The 19,033-nt window shown below is 38.2% G+C and overlaps 1 protein-coding gene across 5 annotated transcripts in view; it reads right to left on the bottom strand.

Annotated features, from left to right (window-relative positions):
- MAPK9 (mitogen-activated protein kinase 9) overlaps nucleotides 1-18,436 on the bottom strand; it is a 51,087-nt gene extending 32,651 nt beyond the window's left edge. For 3 of the 5 annotated variants that reach the window (XM_043987957.1, XM_043987958.1, XM_043987960.1), the window contains exons 1-2: nucleotides 18,266-18,436; nucleotides 4,293-4,461 (exon numbers count right to left, since the gene is read on the bottom strand). In XM_043987957.1, coding sequence (XP_043843892.1) covers nucleotides 4,293-4,414 — 122 coding nt within the window. In that variant the 5' untranslated portion in view covers nucleotides 4,415-4,461; nucleotides 18,266-18,436. Of the gene's footprint in view, nucleotides 1-3,664; nucleotides 3,892-4,292; nucleotides 4,462-18,265 lie in introns of those variants that run through there. The other 2 variants (XM_043987956.1, XM_043987961.1) reach the window with 2 other exon arrangements.
- Between the last annotated feature and the right edge of the window lie 597 nt (nucleotides 18,437-19,033).

Below are 19,033 nucleotides of genomic sequence, written 5' to 3'. Positions count from 1 at the left end.
TGCTGTCCATAGGGCATTCTAGGTAACAGAATGAGAAAGTGAGCCACTAAGTGTTCTTTTTTTTTTTTTAAACCACAAATTCATGAAACCATCTAAAGCATCAAGGGGCTGTCATCTGATCTGCACTGGTGGAGAAAGTATCCATACCTATGAAATCAAAGAACTTTTGAAATGAAATAGTTATGTTCCCTACATATACATGGATATGCTCATATGCCATGAGCTGGGAAACATATGAAATCAATTTCAAGATCTTTTTCCTTTAGTAGCTTTTTCTCTGCCTCTACCAAAGTCCAATATGACCAAAACAGAAGAACTAAACCTGTCACAGATTTTATTCACAATGACATAGCCTTGAATTATCCTAAATACCTAAGACTCACATTTCTTCCTAAGCAACTTTTTCTTTTGTCTTGTAAAGTACTATAAACCAAAATACTGTTTGTCCAATTTGAAAAGCTGTTTGAAGGCAAGTGGTAAATTGCTTTCTTTAGAGTAGAATATCATAAAATCCTAACACCAAAAGTGATTTGCAGATCATTTAGTCCATACTGCTCATCTTATACATAAGGAAGCTGAGGCTTGGGATATTAACTATCTTAACTCAAGACAATATTTTAACAGTGGCAGAGCTGGAGCTACAAAGCAAACCTCCTGACTCCCTATCCAATATTCTCTCTGTAACATCAAGAGGCCACACATAAAGATAAATGTAAAAGCAACAACGAACCTCCTGAACAAGAGCGTGCTTTGTAGCAGCGTACAGAGTTTGAAACACACAAAATAGGTGGTCAGTAACTTCTACAGAGAATCATAGACTACTGTGACTGGAAGGAACCTTATATATAGTTCAACCCTTTCATTTAATAGATAAGAAAACTGTGGTCCATTAAAGAAGAGATTTACACAATGGCTTTTTTTCCCATGAAAGAATAGTTAAAGTTAACATAAGACTCTCCTTCTTGTTATAATATTGGAGAAAGCAAAAAACAAAATGACAGATTGGGAATTTTGTAACAAAGACCTAATTGTGTCTTCCAATTTTGCCAGACCTAAAACTAACTTTTTAAAATGACCAAACATTTCACGGAACTGATTTAGATATCAAATAATCATCATTATTTTGATTCAACAGCTTGGGTTTTTGGAAAAGGGTAAGAAATTGAATTATTTTTACATTTGAAAAGGAAATAAACATTTTTCCCTTGGTGCTAGAAAACTCTGTAGTAATTCCATAAATATTTATGTATATTACAATTATAACAAGGCAAAGCTGATTAAAATACCACCCCCTCCCCCAAAAAACAGCAGCAAAAGACCCAACATGTTTTTAACATATGACTAAAAGTAGTATTAACATCTTGTTCAATTTTTCTACCTTGAGAGGCAGCTTGGTGCTAGGCATAAGAAGGCATGGGTTCTGGTGGTGGCTCTCTCACTTACCATCCATATGAAATGATAGAATATTAGAGCTTAGAATAAATAAACTTTTCTGAATGTGCTCAATTTTACAAAGGAGGCCCAGAAAGGAAGTGACATATAAAATTAGTGGCATAGTTTCTCAGGCATGTATGCTCATAAGTAAGTGCAAGATACTGTGATACTGACTGATTCTACATGCCAGAGAGCTTCAGGATAAAGGAAAGAACACCATGGTGTGTAAATTTGGAAAGGTTTTCACAAGGTGGATGAGTCTTCAGTCTCAAAGGTTGGAGAGGATTAGGATAGATTAAGTGGGAAAGCATCTTCCTTTTTTTTTTTTTTAAGCAGAAGGAATAGGAGGAACAAAGGTATGGAGGTAGAAATAAATATTGCAAATAAAAGTGGAGGATGAAAGAGTGAAGAGGGGAGAATAAAGATTTTGTGATAGGAATCCTTGGTGTCCACAAAAACAAAAAAGGGGAAACTCAGTAGGTTTGAGGAACCTGCTCCAGAAACATCCCTCCAGTTCCAATGCATTGATCCTTCTTTTCATTAGGTTTCCCCCCATATTAATAATCTATTAAAAATTATTAGCATGTTTCTAAAGCAAAATAATTGTTATAAAATGAAAAATATTTAAATTTCATTTGGAATATAACATCAGAAGTCTTTATTAAAGATTAATATTGGGGCAGCTAGGTGGTACAGTGGATAGAGCACTGGCCTTGAATTCAGGAGGACCTGAGTTCAAATCCAGCCTCAGACACTTAAACACTTACTAGCTGTGTGACCCTGGGCAAGTCACTTAACCCCAATTGCCTCACACCAAAAAAAGAAAAAAAAAGATTAATATTCTCAATTTATGGCATTTTACCCAGTAGTTTTAGTGTTTTATAGGATTTTAAATATCTGAATAAAATCATTCATATTTCTATAACACTTTAAGATTTAAAAAGCACTTTCTTTACAAGTCAATGAGACAGGTCATTCACAAGCATCATCATTCCTATTGCACAAAAGAAGGAATTGAGGCTGAAAAAGGCTTCAAAGCAAAAAAGTAGTAGAGGCTAGAATTATACCCAGGCCCTCTGATTTTAAAATCCAGGGCTCTTCCCACTGCACCCTACCTGCCTCTGTTTTCCCTACTGCCACTATCAGAGGAGTTTTTATTATGAAGAGGGTGGTAATAAATCTTAAGTATTTTGGTTTCTGATTGGTTTATTCTGTTCAAATAAAAATTAATAATGAAGAATTTCATCAAAATTTCTCCTTTTTTAAAATTAAAATGATTGGTATAAACCAGGAGTCAAAAAAATCATCAAATAAATCTAATATTCTATAATTTAGCATGGTTTATTAGTAATGAACACCATTGTTAAAACAAGGTAGTTTTTTTTCATTGTTTCTCTTTTATAAAAATACAGAACTTTCACCTTGACAATTAAATATTGACTTTTGCCTCTAGTTAGCCTATAAAATACTTCAAAATCCTTTATAGATGGCAGGCCATAAATTAAAGTATTCTCAAGTAACCTCAAGATTACTCTCAGGAAAAAACATCTGTGAGTCAAATTGCTGGGCTCTAAAAGATAATGGAATATAAATATAAATAATAGAATATAAATAAAAAATCTGTTTCATTTATAGAAAGCCATATTAAGAACAAGAAAATGTTCTTAATTTGCATGCATTTCCTGGTATCTTTCTCATCACACACGGGATTTGAGTTCAAAGACAAAATGGTACCATTTGAAAGACCATCATTTTAGAAAAGACCTATGAATTACTTCCAAATATCTGTCCCTTTTTCTTATAAACCGTTTAAATAAACTATGGACAGCATATCATGTTTAGTTGCTTGGACCTCTTCCACATATTTTTACTTGATCACTCATGAACTACAACAGATGAAAGAAAGCTAAATAAGCTTATTATTAAGTAACCAATCAAAAGAATCAAACTCAACACCCTCAGTTAAACTGACCAAAGGGCTCTTCTTTTCACACTGCCTCAGGGTACAAGCTCGAACTGGAACTCTAACTACCAATTTGCTTTCTTCTTCACCTCAGGTTTATGTCATCAATTTGTGTTTATTTATTTATTGTTTAAAAACAGAACAGACCATTCTTGCCTTTGTTGGGGGGTGTGGGGGGAAGAGCTTGTTGTCCAGTGAAATATGGGACAAAAAAGTGTTTTGGAATTGCTGGTAGTTGTAGACTAGAAAAAATTTGAAAAACTTTACCTTTAGCTGGCCCAATGATGTAGTGGCAGCTCATTGTCTTACCATGCAAGAGACTAAGGTTCAGGATCAGACAGTAGAGGCTGGACATAGTTGAGGTAACACACCAAAGAAGAGACGGCCAGCCCAACCCCTCACACAGCATCCCTTCCTGGTTACTCCATGGAGTGATAATGATACTGACTTGCCTCATCCTGCCAGTTACTGGCAAGGCACTGCATTGATGGCTCCTAGAAATGGATAGGAGTGATTGGGAATAAAAGGGGGTAGGGGGGAAAAAAAAGGTGGCCATGATGAAGAAATGAGCAAACCTCAGAAACTCTCACCAACTCACTGTCAAATTATATACTTTAATATTATAACTATTAGGGGAAAATAACAAAACAAAAAAGAAAATAAGGAATGAAAAATTACTACCTATTATAATTTATGTAGAGGCCTAAGAATTGAGGTTTGTATCCTGCAAATAATTTCACTATGTTTAATTACAGCAAGAAGTAGATTCAATTTAGCTCATAATCCTGTAGTAAAAAAATAGAACATTATAATATAAGCATTTTAAATACTGGCAAATCCGCTTTACCTGGTATTGCACCCCAACCATTTTACAATAGCAAAGCGTATTACTTACCAAACAATTCCCTGAGCTCCAGATCCTATTGGTTTTAATTGCTGGTAACGTTTTAGTACTGTGAAAGTTGAATCTGCAACTTGCACACTATAAAAATGACTATCACATTTATTGTCACTCATGATGCAGTGTCACGTAGTTTTCCAAAGACCTGGTACCGTTTGATTTCCTTTAAGAAAAGCAAAATATACATGGATTCTTAAATTAAATATGCATTCTTATGTAAGACATTGATTCTTATCAATTTGAGTAACATTTCAATTCTTAAAAACAACTCATGAGAATTAATTTTCAGTGAAGATAAAAAGTGAGGTATCTTCTGGCACTCAGAAGCATAAAGTCACATATGTTACCACAAAGTAGTCCCCAATTTTATATTTCTCTCAGATATGAATAGCCAAAGAGAAGAGAGGGATCGTGGTCAGAAGCAGTATGTGGCTTCAGAAGAAAAGAAAGGCGGTAATAGGGTACTGACCTAGGATAGGAATTTTATACTGACAGAGATAATCCCAGACTCCATACCTTCTTTCCCTCATCCTGGAAGACCAATTTTCAGCCCCTCGCACCTGACATCCTACCCTAGTTACTCTTCCTTTGCCCAGCACTAAATGAGCTCCACCTCCATGGAGGAAGGTGTGCCACCCAAAGGAGTGATCCTGAACTATAAGAGCTGTACCTTGTTAAAAAAACATTCTAGAATACATGTGGGCAATACCACAATGGTTTAAAGTTGAGAGAAGTAAGTACACATGCTATCATTTTTAGAAGGTAGGCTGGGAGTCTAATCTACATATACATTATTGAATCAAATTACTTTCTAGTTCTAAAGAAGGAACTTTTAGAATATAACCCATTCCAGAATTGAGGGTTGCATGTATGTTTGCATGTATATATGTATGTGTGTATATATAACTATGCAACATAAAATGATTTGCTAAGCTTTACTGAGAAAACCGGTAAGAGATATACTAATACTGTTACCTGTGTCTCAAGAAATCTTGACAGTTTATTAATAAATCCCTTCATTATGAAAGAAAGTAAGTATTTTCCTGGAGAATTCAATTTTAATAAACTGGTATTCAAGTAACTACCTTTGGAGAAAATAAGGTAAAGATTATTACTAGCATTGTTAGTGGCATAGTATCACTATTTTCCTGTTATTCATTTCCTTATATAATCAGCCTATGTCTCCTATCTGTTTTACTGGAAGTGGGATACATTGTTTCTACATCATCATTTAATGAACCACACAAATCATAGGTTTGGAACTGAAAGAAAGTACCTCGAGGGTATCTCCAATTTCCTCCAGTCCTTGCTCTCAAGGACTTCACAGGACTTCAACGGGGAAGATGACATACAAACAACCATGTGCAAACATCATATATAGTATGTGTATATATAAACACATAGATACACACACACACACACACATATACATACTTACACAGGAAAAACTGAAGATAATCTGGGAGGGAAGGTATTAGCATTAAGAGGACAAGTTTAGGGGCAGCTAGATGGCCGCAGTGGTTAGAGCACCAGCCCTGGAGTCAGGAGTACCTGAGTTCAAATCCGGCCTCAGACACTTAACACTTACTAGTTGTGTGACCCTGGGCAAGTCACTTAACCCCTATTGCCTCACTAAAAAACAAAACAAAAAACCAACAACAACAAAAAAAAGAAGACAAGGTTTTGGAAAAGATGGGATTATAACCCAGTTCTTTAGACTCCAAATCAAGCACTCTTTCAACAGAAACCACACTGCTTCCTAATCCTATTCTAATGCTTCTTCTCTGTATAGAGTGTTTTTTGGAAGATATAGGATTGACTCTTCATTAATGACCCTGGGTGCTCAAAGACTCAGAGAGAAGTACACAGATTGGCATTCTTGTCATAACAACTAAGCTTTAAGTAAAAAAGGACCAATGAAAGAATATATACTTATTGTCTAAGGACCAGCCCATATCAAATTGACCATAGCAGGAGTTGCCCTTACTTTTTATTCTGTATGGCATCACAAAAAGGAAACAATAAAAGATATGTCCTTTATATGCCTGTCAAAGTTAACAATCTCTTCTGAAGTAACTGCTTAGTGATTTTATATTTAACACTTGGCAGTGTATAAATATAATCAAATTAAATTATATACTTATATGTAACACCACCTTCAAAAGTCTTATACAGTTACTATATTGTCAAGAGGTAACATGATGTTGCAAAACTGGCAGTTTAGCTTACAATTCTAGAGGAATTTAACTGTGATGGCTGAAAAGAAACTGTGAGAAGATAGAGAGAAAGAGGATGAAATGAACTTCTTTCCCTGAGGGAACCAAGTTTAACCCTTATTTCTTGATTACTGAGAGACTTTGGCTGCTATCTTAGGGACTGAATAAGTGGAACAAATTCCTGAAGTGAGAAATCAAGAGCAGCAGTGATGGTTAAAGGTGACTGACTTTCTCACAGATGATATATTGTAAATAATTATGCATGCCTTTGTTTTATTGCTTGTTTCAATGTAATTTTGATATTAAAGAGTTATATGAGGGGCAGCTAGTTGGCACAGTGGATAAAGTACTGGCCCTGAATTCAAGAGGACCTGTGTTCAAATCTGACCTCAGACACTTGACACTTACTAGCTGTATGACCTTAGGCAAGTCACTTAACCTTCATTGCCCTGCAAAAACAAACAGAGTTATATGGGAAATGAAGTTTCTCTATTAAATAACATTTGATAAACTGTTGTGGGGGGCTCAGGGCTAATTGATTAATGAGAAATATGTTGTAATTTTAATAATTAACAAGAAAATATTTAAACATACCCCTGGACTACCTCAGAACTCAGGATGCTAAGAAAGAAAATGATAATAAGTCAAATAGCAGACTAACATCCTAAGAACCAGTGCGGTTGTCAACCATAAAACTCTGCTACATATATGTTATCTAAATGGTCACATTTGTCTTCACAGTTACACTACTGATGGAAAATGTCCTTTGGGATAAAAAACAACAACCCAGACTCCACAGTTACTGTCATAATGCAACAGTTTTGCTGTAGATTCAATTTTATCCCTAACATAGTACTTATTCACTGATATATATATATATATATAATTGGCTGCATCATAAGCCTTTTCATGTAATTCGAGCAGTAGGTTCAATACTATATTTCAGATTAGAAATTAAATTATATTCTGTAGAAAAAATAAACGCACTTAGACTTCCATATTCCTTGATACTACATATATATATATATATATACATATATATATGTATATGTGTATGTGTGTATATATGTGCACATGTGTGTACATTTCATTCAAGAACAAACTATTCTTCTGTTTTGGGAAGCTTATAGCACTTCTAAAAAATAAGAAATTTTAAAATTCAAAGGACAATAAATAATTCCATTCTATAGTCCCAACAAACCCTGAAATTTAACCAAATGAGCCAAATTGTACTTTCACTACACACCTTAAATGCTGATGTCAATATGGTTCCTTTCTACCACCCTCACCCTGTAAAGGGTGATGATTTATTTCTTTTAACTGTAATCATTTTCAAACTTTCATTTTTGTAGAAAGAAGTCAAACAGTAAATCCAAACAGTGAACCTACTTCAAGTTAATAGAATTCTGTCTTTTTTTATCACTAGTTCTTTATCTATAATTGTTTGCTATTTTTAGGACTACCTAAAAGATGGGGAAAATGTTATTCTTCCATGGCTTTTAATAGAATCACTACCCACATGTTTCAGATGAATAATATAATTTTTAACAGCTCCCGTTCTCATGCTGCTCCACCTTCCTAACAAGAGAAGGAATATATTCCTTCCAAAGGTGGATCTAATTCTTACTTAGGAGTCTTCTGCTGGATAGGAAGGGAAAGGGAAGGGAAAGGAAAGGAAGGAAATAAGCATGTATATAGCACCCACTATGTGTCAGGCCCTGGGGTAAGTGCTTCTTACAAATATCTCACCGGGCCCTCAAAACAACACTGCAAGGTAGCTGCTATTATTATTCCCATTCCACAGCTGAGGCTTAAGGTCAGGAAAATTTTCTGAACAATTAGAGCTATGCAGAAGTGGAATGGACTGCTTCATGGAAAGTTCTCCATCATCTCCCTCCTTAGAGGTCTTCAAGCAGAGGCTGGACCTGCCCATTATGTTATAGTGAATATTGCTTTCACATAAGGGTTGGACCATATGGCCACTGAAGTCTCTTTTCAAATTCTGTCATATATACAAATATGTAAAATTGGAGATGGATGACATGTGGGTCTGGGCAAAGAGAAGGTACAAACAACAAACCATCAGATCTATTCCTGGGCACTCTACTCAAACAGCATTAGCCAGGCAAGGACAGGCTGACAGTTATTGTAGTACAGTGCTGAGTCATGAAGACCTGGGTTTGAAATCTGCCCCAGAAAATTACTAGCTGTGGCAGACTAACTTTGGGTATACATATTTTTCAAAGGTAAGAAGAAGATGAGGCAGAGTAGGAGCTTTCAAAGATGGAAAGAGAACTACAAGAGAACATGGTCTCAGAAACTAAGGGAGCAGAGGGCAGGTACTGGACTATACTGTAAAGAGGTCAAGAGGAATGAAGGCAGAAAAGGTCTCTGGATTTAGTAACCAGGTCAGTAATACCTTTGGAAAAAGCAGTTTCAGAAGACTAATGGAGATGGAAGCCAGACTGATTACTGAGGTTGAAGAGTGAACTGTTATTGAGGAAGTGGAGCTGATGAGTGCCAATTACCCTTTCTTGAAGTTGAACAGTGAAGGAGAGAAGATGCTGGCTCCAGAGCACCGTGCCAAATTATTTGTATATTTTATTTTTCCCAACTACACATAAAGACAATTTTTCACATTCATTTAAAAATTTGTGAATTCCAAATTTTCTCCCACCCTCCCATACTTCTCCCTTCCTTAAGACATAAACCATTTCATATAGATTATATATGTGCAATCATCTTCCTGGGGTGAAGATGAGAATGCCTGGTCTCGGGGAGTACAGAGCACAATAGTTTACCTTGTTCTAGGCTTAGTCTCTGACTGGTAAAGTCAGATGGCATCAACTTTAAAGAATAAATTACTGAGTGATATTGGCAGAATGAAGAACTGAAAGCTGCAGTAGGAAGAAGTATGCTAACTCTACTTCCAGTTCTAACAGAATAGGGAGAATGAGAAAGAAGTAGTCAACAGCAGAGAAAATGGGGTTAAGAGGGAAATGTTTTAAGCCAAGGAGGGAAGGATAGGAGGAAGAGAGGATGAAAGGGAATTTAACAGAGGAATGAGGGCTCCTAATAATGCAGTGGAAAAGAATGCCAGGGGAGGTTAGCCAAGCAGGTCAAGGAAGATGTGTCTAGATGACAAGGCAGTTGGCACTTGAGCTAGAAGGGTATAAAAGCTATGGGGAAAGGGATAAATTGTACAGGCGGAAGGAGCTAATAAGAAAACCTGTGATGTGCATCAGAATATTGGTGTGGCTATGTTTGAGTAGGACCCTTTCAGGTACAGCTCCCCAAGAAATGAAGGACTGTCTAACTGAAATACCATGTGGATAAGAGGGTGATCCTTGCTCAATGTTTCTACAGCCTAAGCCTCATCTAGGTCCATCATTCCCCTTGATTTCCTGGACTGTCTCAATGTAAGGGTGCTGTGGGTTCATAATTTCTAGGCTCCAGATATTCCCTGGTCTAGCCAATCTCACCATCAACTAATAATAAAAGTAATAAATGTACAAAGCACTTTGCACTGTGACTTAAAAGGTGCTTTCTGCAAAACATTTCTCTGCAGGTAATGCATTACCCATTTTTAAAATGTCTAGCATTTAAAGCTAGTACTTTAAAATTTGCAAGGCAATTTAGAAATTATTATTTCATTTGATCCTCATAACAATGCTGGAAGGTAGGTCCTATTATTATTCCCATTTTACAAAGAAGGAAACTGAGGCAAATAAGAGGGGTTTTTTAAAAAGTGACTTGCCCAGTATCACACAGCTAAGAAGTGTCTGAGGAAGAGCACAAAGCCAAGTCTTCCTGTTTCCAAATCCAGCCTTCTGACATCTTATCTGCCCTAGAAAAGGAAAAAGGACCATAGAGATGAAATAATTTGTCTAAGGTCATACTGCTCTGGGACTTAAACCCAGGTTTCCCAACTTCTAGTCTAGTGATATTTAAATGACAGTATTTCCAAGTACTGGCTGTTTCTATGACCATCACAGAAAATACCCACAAATGGTACTTGGAAAATGGACATATTAGCTAATACAAACACTGCTCTATTTAGCTTGAATGAGGTAGAACATTGGCTGAGGCTTGGATATTTTTATGCTTTGTATAACAAAAATTATGGGATTTGATCTAATTCTTCATTTCTCCCAGACTGAGAGCCAGAATTACTTACAAGAACTTGGAGCAGAATGTACCAGCTTCTGCTATTAACAGCTGATAGAAACACAGTGCCTATCAGCCATTAAGGTCAGGAGTGGGGCAGTTTTTCAAATACATTTGCCTCTGTTTTATTGCTAAACATGGACGATTAGTTGTAACTACACAGCAATTTGTATGAGGAGTAAAAATTGAGGTTTTTAAAAGTGTTTTAAAGTTAGTCAGTTTAACTGCATCAGAAAGAATCACAACAAAGTTAAACTTCAAAGCAGCAAATTAAAACTCAACAAATGTTTATTAGGTACCTACTGTATGGCAGAAATTGTAGGACAGGAAATAGGGACTGGCACTCTGATTTCAATGGTATAGAGAACTCCCATTTAAGTAAACTCCCTCTACCAAGGCAGGTCGACACCTCTTGCAATTTATTATCTATCTTGGTTGCTTAGAACACTGAGAAGTTAAGTGACATGCCCAAGGTCACACAGCTAGTACTGTGTGTGTGTCAGAGGTAGGGCTTGAATCCAAGTATCTCTGGCTTTAAGACTGACTCTCTGTCTACTATATACCTTGCTGCCCAGCCAGGGACTATGCTAGATAAAAAGTACTTGGGAAAATATTTAGAAGTCAGACACAAAGTTCAATAGGCAGTTTTTATTGTCTATCTAGATTAATACCTTTCTATACCATTCTTCTTCATGCCTATCAGAATCATACAATGTTAGCATTAGAAGGAGCCTTACATAGAATCTAGTAAAACCTCCAGTCTCAAGGAGAACTCCTTTTGCAGTATGTTAGAGAACTCTGTTGGTTAGAAAGTATATGGTGAGCCAAAATTATATTCTGTAATTTCAATTGGTTTAGAAGAACAACCCATGAAGTATCTGAATTTAGCTACCACATCACCTTTTTATCTTCTCTAAGCTGAACATAGCCTGTTCCTTCAACCATTAGTCAACCGGCATGGTTTCTTCATCGCACTTTATCCTTCTTCTGGGTACATGTTGAACTGTCAATGATGCCTTTAAAATATGGTACTGAAGAGAGACATACAACTTCTTGTAATAGATCAGAAGATAGTGGGACTATTGGTGAAATGGGTACTATCCTGATAAGGCAGCTTATGATTGTTAGTTCCTTTCATAGCCACATCACACTGACTCATATAAAATTTAGGATTAAACTAAAATCCTTATTGCCCTCATTTACAGACTAACTGCTGAGAAACTTTATCTTCCTTGTTCTATACTTAGACAACTGATTTTTTAAAAAGCTTATGTGCATGCTTGATGTTTACCTCTGTTCAATTTTTTGGTGTTTCATCTCAGTAAGAATCATCTTCCTGAGTTCAAATTTAGCCTCAGGCACTTACTAGCAGTGTGCCCCTGGGTAAGTCATTTTACCTCTACTTGTCTTGATTTCTTTATCTGTAAAAATGGATATAATATGGGGGTAGCTATGTGGTGCAGTGGATAAAGCACCAGCCCTGGATTCAGGAGTACCTGAGTTCAAATCCGGCCTCAGACACTTGACACTTGCTAGCTGTGTGACCCTGGGCAAGTCACTTAACCTCCATTGCCCCGCCAAAACTTTTTTTTTAATTAAAAAAAAATGGATATAATAACAGCACTGACCTTGGAGAATTGTTATGAAGATTAAATATGATATTATTTGTAAAGCACTTAGCACAATGCCTGGCACATAGTAGTAGGTACTACATAAATGATAGCTGTTATTTTTATTATTTTTAATATTATTATTATTATTATGCCCTGTAGAGAGGTCTCTTACTATAGTAAAGTAACTGAGACTTCTCCTTCACTATAGTTAATGTGATAAACCAGAAGACTAAGTGACTAAGAACTCTATAGTTAGTGCTTTACAGACATTAATTTCACTGTGCTATAAGAGATGAAATTATTTTCCTAAATCTTTGATCAAGGAACTTAAAATCTTACAATCATGATTATCAATTTGGACTTTACTGTACCAGAGATATAGAAACTCTAGATGTTTGGTTTGAATCTATACTCCTTCTAGCCCATCCCTTAGGAGTACTGGGGGTAAGGTGGGGCTAAATCTTTGCTGTGAACTTTAATTCCATGACTTGCTTCATTCCATACAAAGTACAAAACTGGGGAAAGAGGTTGAAATCAAGTTAATTTGGGTTTTATCCTGTTTATGAGGATGACATGAGTAGGTAGAATAGCACAAACACACACACACACACACACACACACACACACACACACACATGCACGCAAATAATATCTCTCCTTTCTCCTCTACTACTGCTCTCTGATTTCTATGCTTTTATTACACTGGGTTTTTTTATACTCCGTTCCTACCAAGACTACCTTATCCCCAAAGAGCAGTTAAAATTAATTTACTAATTAATGGCAAATAGGCCCCAAAATATCTTTAGCCCAGTAATATTTTTGTGGCCTAAAATATGTTTACTGATCCATTGGATAACTGCTCTTCTCTAAACTACAATGACCTTCTGTTTCTTTTACAAATATATTAATTAGTTCAATATTTCAAGGGTCTGTGACTGCACAATTTGGGCATTTGCTCCACCAAAGCAGATCCTCAACCCTTTCATGTGTCAATGGATGGTTTTGAGCTGCTGTGACAAAAACAAAACAAACAAAAAATCCCAACCATATGGTAGACAACTTTCTGAAAATGAACCTTTCCAAATTTAGCTAGACTGGTCCTCAGTCAACAGGCAAAAATTGTGTTGCTGGACTAATACCCTAAGCCCTTCTAGTTTAGTGGGACTTGTCAGAGCTTTCATTCTGGAAGAACAGTTTTATAGAATCCAGTCATCCCCACACATGATAGATAAAGCATTATTGAGTAGGACTTTAGCCCTAAATATTTATGCACTAAATATGCATTGTCTGAAAAATTTAACTGAAAGGGAGTGTTATGAACTAGTAGAATGACTAGTACTATATGAACAGTTCTAAGAAATAATCAACGATAAAATAATCTTAAAAGCACAATTTTATAACCTAGAATGTCCTTAACTCATAAGATAGGAGTAGCAAGAACACTGCACCAACTGGTCCAAGTAACCTTGAGCTTTAATTTTCACCCAATCACTGTCCATTCTAAGTCAAGTCATTTAACCATGGTGGCCTCAGTTTCTTTCTTCATCAACAAAATGAAGATATTAGACTAAATTTTTAAGACCCATTTCAGGTCCTTGGCATTCAAGAGTGTCACTGACATATTTTATTAAAATGCTAGCATTATTAATAAAATGATTAATTACCCCCCCCCAAAAGACCCATTTCAACGCTAAACTTTTTATTCTAGATATTTGTTACAGAAAACTAAAGAAAATGTTCAACATGTCAAGTTTTAGCATAGGAAAAGATGACAGAAGCTAGTCTCACTCTTTATCTGAGTGATTTGAAATTACCTACCCAAAGTCATACAGCATGATCCATCTACTTTTATTTTGTAACCAACTACAGTATGAGACCTAATCATTCTTTAAACATAATTATAGTCAATGAATCAAAGTTCAGTTGTAGAACTGTTGATTAACATCCTTTCCTCACCCCAACCCTCAATGGAATAAGATGGTATAGCACCCACAACTGGTTTGCCATTTCAGAATCAGATGTGTAAATCCATGTAACCTTGGTTTTTCAATCTGCAAAGTGAGGGTAATGATACTCATACTAGCTACCTACTTCATAGGGTAGTTCTGATATAGTAGTTCTCTATAAATTCTGAAGCACTCTATGCATGAGTTTCAAGTTTAATTAATGTTAGATCCATTTCCAGTTGACAATTATAAACTAACAACAGAAAACTGTTGATACACATTAATAGCTGACATTTATATAGTATTTTTAAAAATTCTAAGTTCTTGATATAGATACATATCATGATATATACATATCATCTTACTCTCACAACCTGTGAGTGAAATAATAAAGGTATTATTTCCATTTTACAGCTAAGTCCATTAAGGCTGAAAAGTTAAGTAATTTGTCCATGGGCACCATGTCCAGTGTAGAAAACAAGACTGAAATCCCAATTCCAAGTCCTGGCCCCCTTTCCTTAGACAGCTACAAGAAAATTACTACTTGTTTTTTAATTTTTTTTTTTTGCATGGGGCAATGAGGGTTAAATGACTTGCCCAGGGTCACACAGCTGTCAAGTGTCTGAGGCCAGACTTGAACTCACATTCTCCTGAATCCAGGGCTGGTGCTTTATCCACTGTGCTACCCAGTTGCCCCTACTTGTTTTTTTTATATTTCCTCAACCTCATTTCCCTTTTCATCAAATGTCTTTCCTTATGAAACAATGAAAGTATATTGGAGGGACGTAGAAAGACAAAACACCCTACTTCACTGCTGAATGTATAAATTAGTCTATCACATCTGGTAAACAGGATAGAATTATTCAAGAAAAGTAGATAAACCATATATACTTTTTTACTCAGAAATCTAAATACTGGATGTATTTTCCAAGGAAGTCAATGATAGAAAGGACCTGAATGAACCAAAATACTCATAGCAGTAGTTTTTTCAATAGTTAAAAGTGGAAAGATATGTGCCCAATGACTAGGAAATGGCTGAAAGAAGTGTGGTATATAAATGTAGTGAGATAGTGCACCAGAAGGAATGGAAAATATGAAAAAGTCAGTGAAACATAGAAAGACCTTTAGTCAAGAAAACCAAGCTCCTCCCAAATTTACAAGATTCCTTATCTGTAAAATGAAAGAACTGGACTTGATGGCCTCTGACATCCCTTCCAGCTCTAAATTTATGATCCCAAGTCACTGTGTATATTAAAGGTAACACTAAAAGCCAGCAAAACTCAAGTTAAATACAATAGACAATGTTGGTTTAAAATTATTAAAGTTAAAGCATATATTCTTAATTTTTGTTAAACAATAAACCACAAAAATGGAAAACAGCATGCACTATCAATTGCAATCACAATGTTAGGTAGTGTTGCTTCACTTTTTATAAGGGAAGATATTGGGGGGGTGGGTTGGATAGAATTTTGGGGAAGTCATCCTATCAAAACAAAATACATCTATATAAGAAGTTTTTTTTTTTAAAGAATTTTTTTTTTAGGCAACTGGGGTTAAGTGACTTGCCCAGGGTCACACAGCTATTAAGTGTTAAGTGTCTGAGGCCAGATTTGAACTCAGGTACTCCTAACTCCAGGGCCAGTGCTCTATCCACTGCACCACCTAGCTGCCCCCCAAAAAAAGAATATGTTAAAGTGCCTGGATTACTAAGGGAATATTTAAAATAAAGTTAAATGCACACCAAATACAACTTTGATGTTCAATGTTCTTCAAATGTTCAGGAAATTGATATTTCAAAAGGTGAGTTATTCTCAAGGGGATTTGATTTTTCATACTCAAATACCAATAGAAAAATCTTCCCCCTTCCCTACCTTAACTTGGAAAAATTTCACAAGATTTTAGACAATTATTTAAATTCTTGGTACAGTTGATATTACCTAAGATCCTGTAACTATTCGCTACTATAGTTCAGTCACTTAGGTGGGTATGTAAAAAAAGATATCCTATTCCCTATATGCATAGAAAACTGTTAGATCAGCAAATATTATAAAGGGGGGAAAAAAAGGTGGAATTTAAGCCAGAATTATGCTTAGCTTTGGAAACTTTGGTAGAGGTTGATAAATGCTCCATATTTGTCATTTGGGTCAATGAACTTCAAATGCTATGAAATCGAAGAAATGTTATTTGAATTACCACTGAGACAAATATGAAATTTAATATTTTACATATGAATTTTTCAATGATTAAATTTACCTAATATTTAAGTGGTCTGATAATTTTACCTAGTTTATCTAAATTGGTAACAGTTTGAGAATAAAATGTGGCATGTTCAAGAACATCAAGATTTCCCCAGGGAAGACTATTCTAAAATGGAATTTTTAACTTATAAGGAGCCCTCTGAAAGGGAAAAAAAAAGAATGCATAGAAAAAAGAAAGAACCTTGGCTGAATCAGGGTTAAATACTTTCTTGCATTGTAGCAAATTGCTGGCTAAAACATTGTCAATGTTAACATTCATCTCACTGCTCATTCTGGAAATTAACCAACAAAAGGAAATGTATCACTATCTAAAAAGTGGCAACAAATTAGAATGAACTTCACCCCCAGAAGTGGAGGGAAAAACTTAGAGGTCATTTAGTTAAATCCACATAAAAATTAGTCTGAAATAAGATATTTAAGCCAAGAGCCAAACCATTTCTCTTCTTAAACAGCCCTATTAGTCTCTGCCTGGAATTAGTAGACAAGGTTCTTCCTGGAAAGTATTTTCTGCCTCACTCACTAAGATAGTCTACTGGGTTCCCTAGGAAGAAACTGGGAACATACCCAATTCAAGATGCTCAAAATGTATTAATGCTGAAGAGGGGTCCACATGAGCGAAATTAGCAGCGTTACAACTTTGCATAAGGCCTCACTTGTGCCTCACTCCCTCATTCCAGCCCTCTCCAAATCTTGTTCAGCACAGCTATTCTGAGAAGCTGATGGATGGTAAGGTTCCTAGGAGAGATGCCAAGATGGTCTAACCAGGGTTTGATTCTCCACTCTGCTTCTTACTATCTATGTGACTGGGCATATCATTTAAAATCTCTGAGCCACAGTTCCCTACTCTGTAAAATGGGAATAACACGTGCACTATCTACTTCCCAGGGTTGTCGTGAGGGAAACATTTTGTGCACTACTACTACTGTGAATTCTCATCACTAACGCCTGAGTCTGATATCCTATAGAATTCTTCAAAAATAACAGAAGAATTTGGGCAAAGAGAGGAGAGACTTTAATCTAGGTGACAAGTATGGTTTCATCGTTTTACCTTTTCATAGGGTGAGGAATGAAAAGCATAAGTGCTTGTTTCTTCAAGATATACAGGAGTCTGGAGTGGGAGGCATCAGTCCCCAGGGAGGCTCCAGATGGGGGGAGGGGGAAGGAGAGTGACAGCTGGGAAGGGAAGCACCAGGGCGGGACACACGAGTACCTGGTGTCCAGCGGCCCCAGTAGGGCAGCCCCAAGGGGGCTGGGCTGCTAAGATCTGGGGCTAGAGGGATCCTGGGATCGCCGAGTCCAAACCCCTCGTTTTACCGAGGCCAAGAGTGGGGCCGGCAGGGGCTGGCCCAAGGTCACGCAGGCAGGCGGGGCGGGAGAGGAGGCGCTGGGGTCCTGCCTCGCGATGCTGCGCCCCGGCCCTGGTCCTGGCCCGGCTCCGCGGCGCTGGCACGGGCGCGGGTCCCTCCGGCGCCTCTGACAGACAGAATGCGGCACTCTCCGGGCAGGGAGGAGGAGCGGGGCGCGGTGCCAGGAGCAGCCGGCCTCCCGGGGCCCTTAGCCGGCCCGGCCCTGCCCCAGCCGGCGCAGCCCCCCGGGCCCAGCCGCTGGCTCGCGCCCTCCCCCATCCTCTCCCCCTCTTCCCAGGAGGTCCCGGAGCCTCCCCGCCAACCCCAACCCCCCATCTTCCCGGTCCCGGTCCCGATCCCCGGCTCTCCACCCTGCCCTCGCGCCCCGGCCCGGCCACTCCCCACCTCCCTGCCGCCTCACCTGCCCTCCCCGCGGCTGTCCGGGCCGGCGGGCGGGCGGCGCTCAGGGCTCAGCCCCAGCTCCCGGGCCGCCGCCGCCGCCGCAGTGGGTGCGAGGCTGAAGCTGGGAGCCGAGCTCAGGCCCTTCCGCTCATGGCTCCGTCTTCAGCCGCCGGGGCCCAGCTCGGCGGACCGACGGTCACCGCGGCCAATCACCGAGCGCGAAGCGAGGCCCGGCGCAGCCAATCCCGAGAGGGGGCGGGGCCCCGGAGCCGGGGCTGCCGGGAGGGCAGGCTCTGGCCCGAGGTGTGGCTGGACTGGACTGGCGGGGCTGCTGTGGACCTCGGCTCACAGGTGTTCTGGAACCCCCCCCCCCCCCGCCTCCCCGCCCTTGGAAGTGGACATTGATCCCATCGCCTTTGATGGACGGAGAGGACAAGTGACTGGCTCAGCGTCACCCAGCCAGTGGTGGACGGGTTGACACCAGAATCCAGTCTTGCTTACCCGAGATGGGAGATAGTTCATTCATTTGACCAGAATTGATGAATCATCTGCTATGGACAAGATGCTGTTCTGCGGCCTCTGCTTTTATCTCTCTACTCTTGTCTCTTGGTAAACTCATCGGCTCCCATAGGTTAAACAATTATCTCTGTGCACAGATGATAAGCAACTCGGCCTGAATACATGCGTATACATATATTGTTTGTGCATACATATATGGTATATAATACTTATGTATTCGGCTCGAGTCTTTCCTGAACTCCATCAGTCTGACACCACCAGCTGCCAG

This window comes from Dromiciops gliroides, chromosome 2 (assembly GCF_019393635.1).
Source record: "Dromiciops gliroides isolate mDroGli1 chromosome 2, mDroGli1.pri, whole genome shotgun sequence".
In the NCBI taxonomy this organism is placed as follows: domain Eukaryota; kingdom Metazoa; phylum Chordata; class Mammalia; order Microbiotheria; family Microbiotheriidae; genus Dromiciops; species Dromiciops gliroides.
This window is presented reverse-complemented; position numbering and strand designations above follow the sequence as displayed.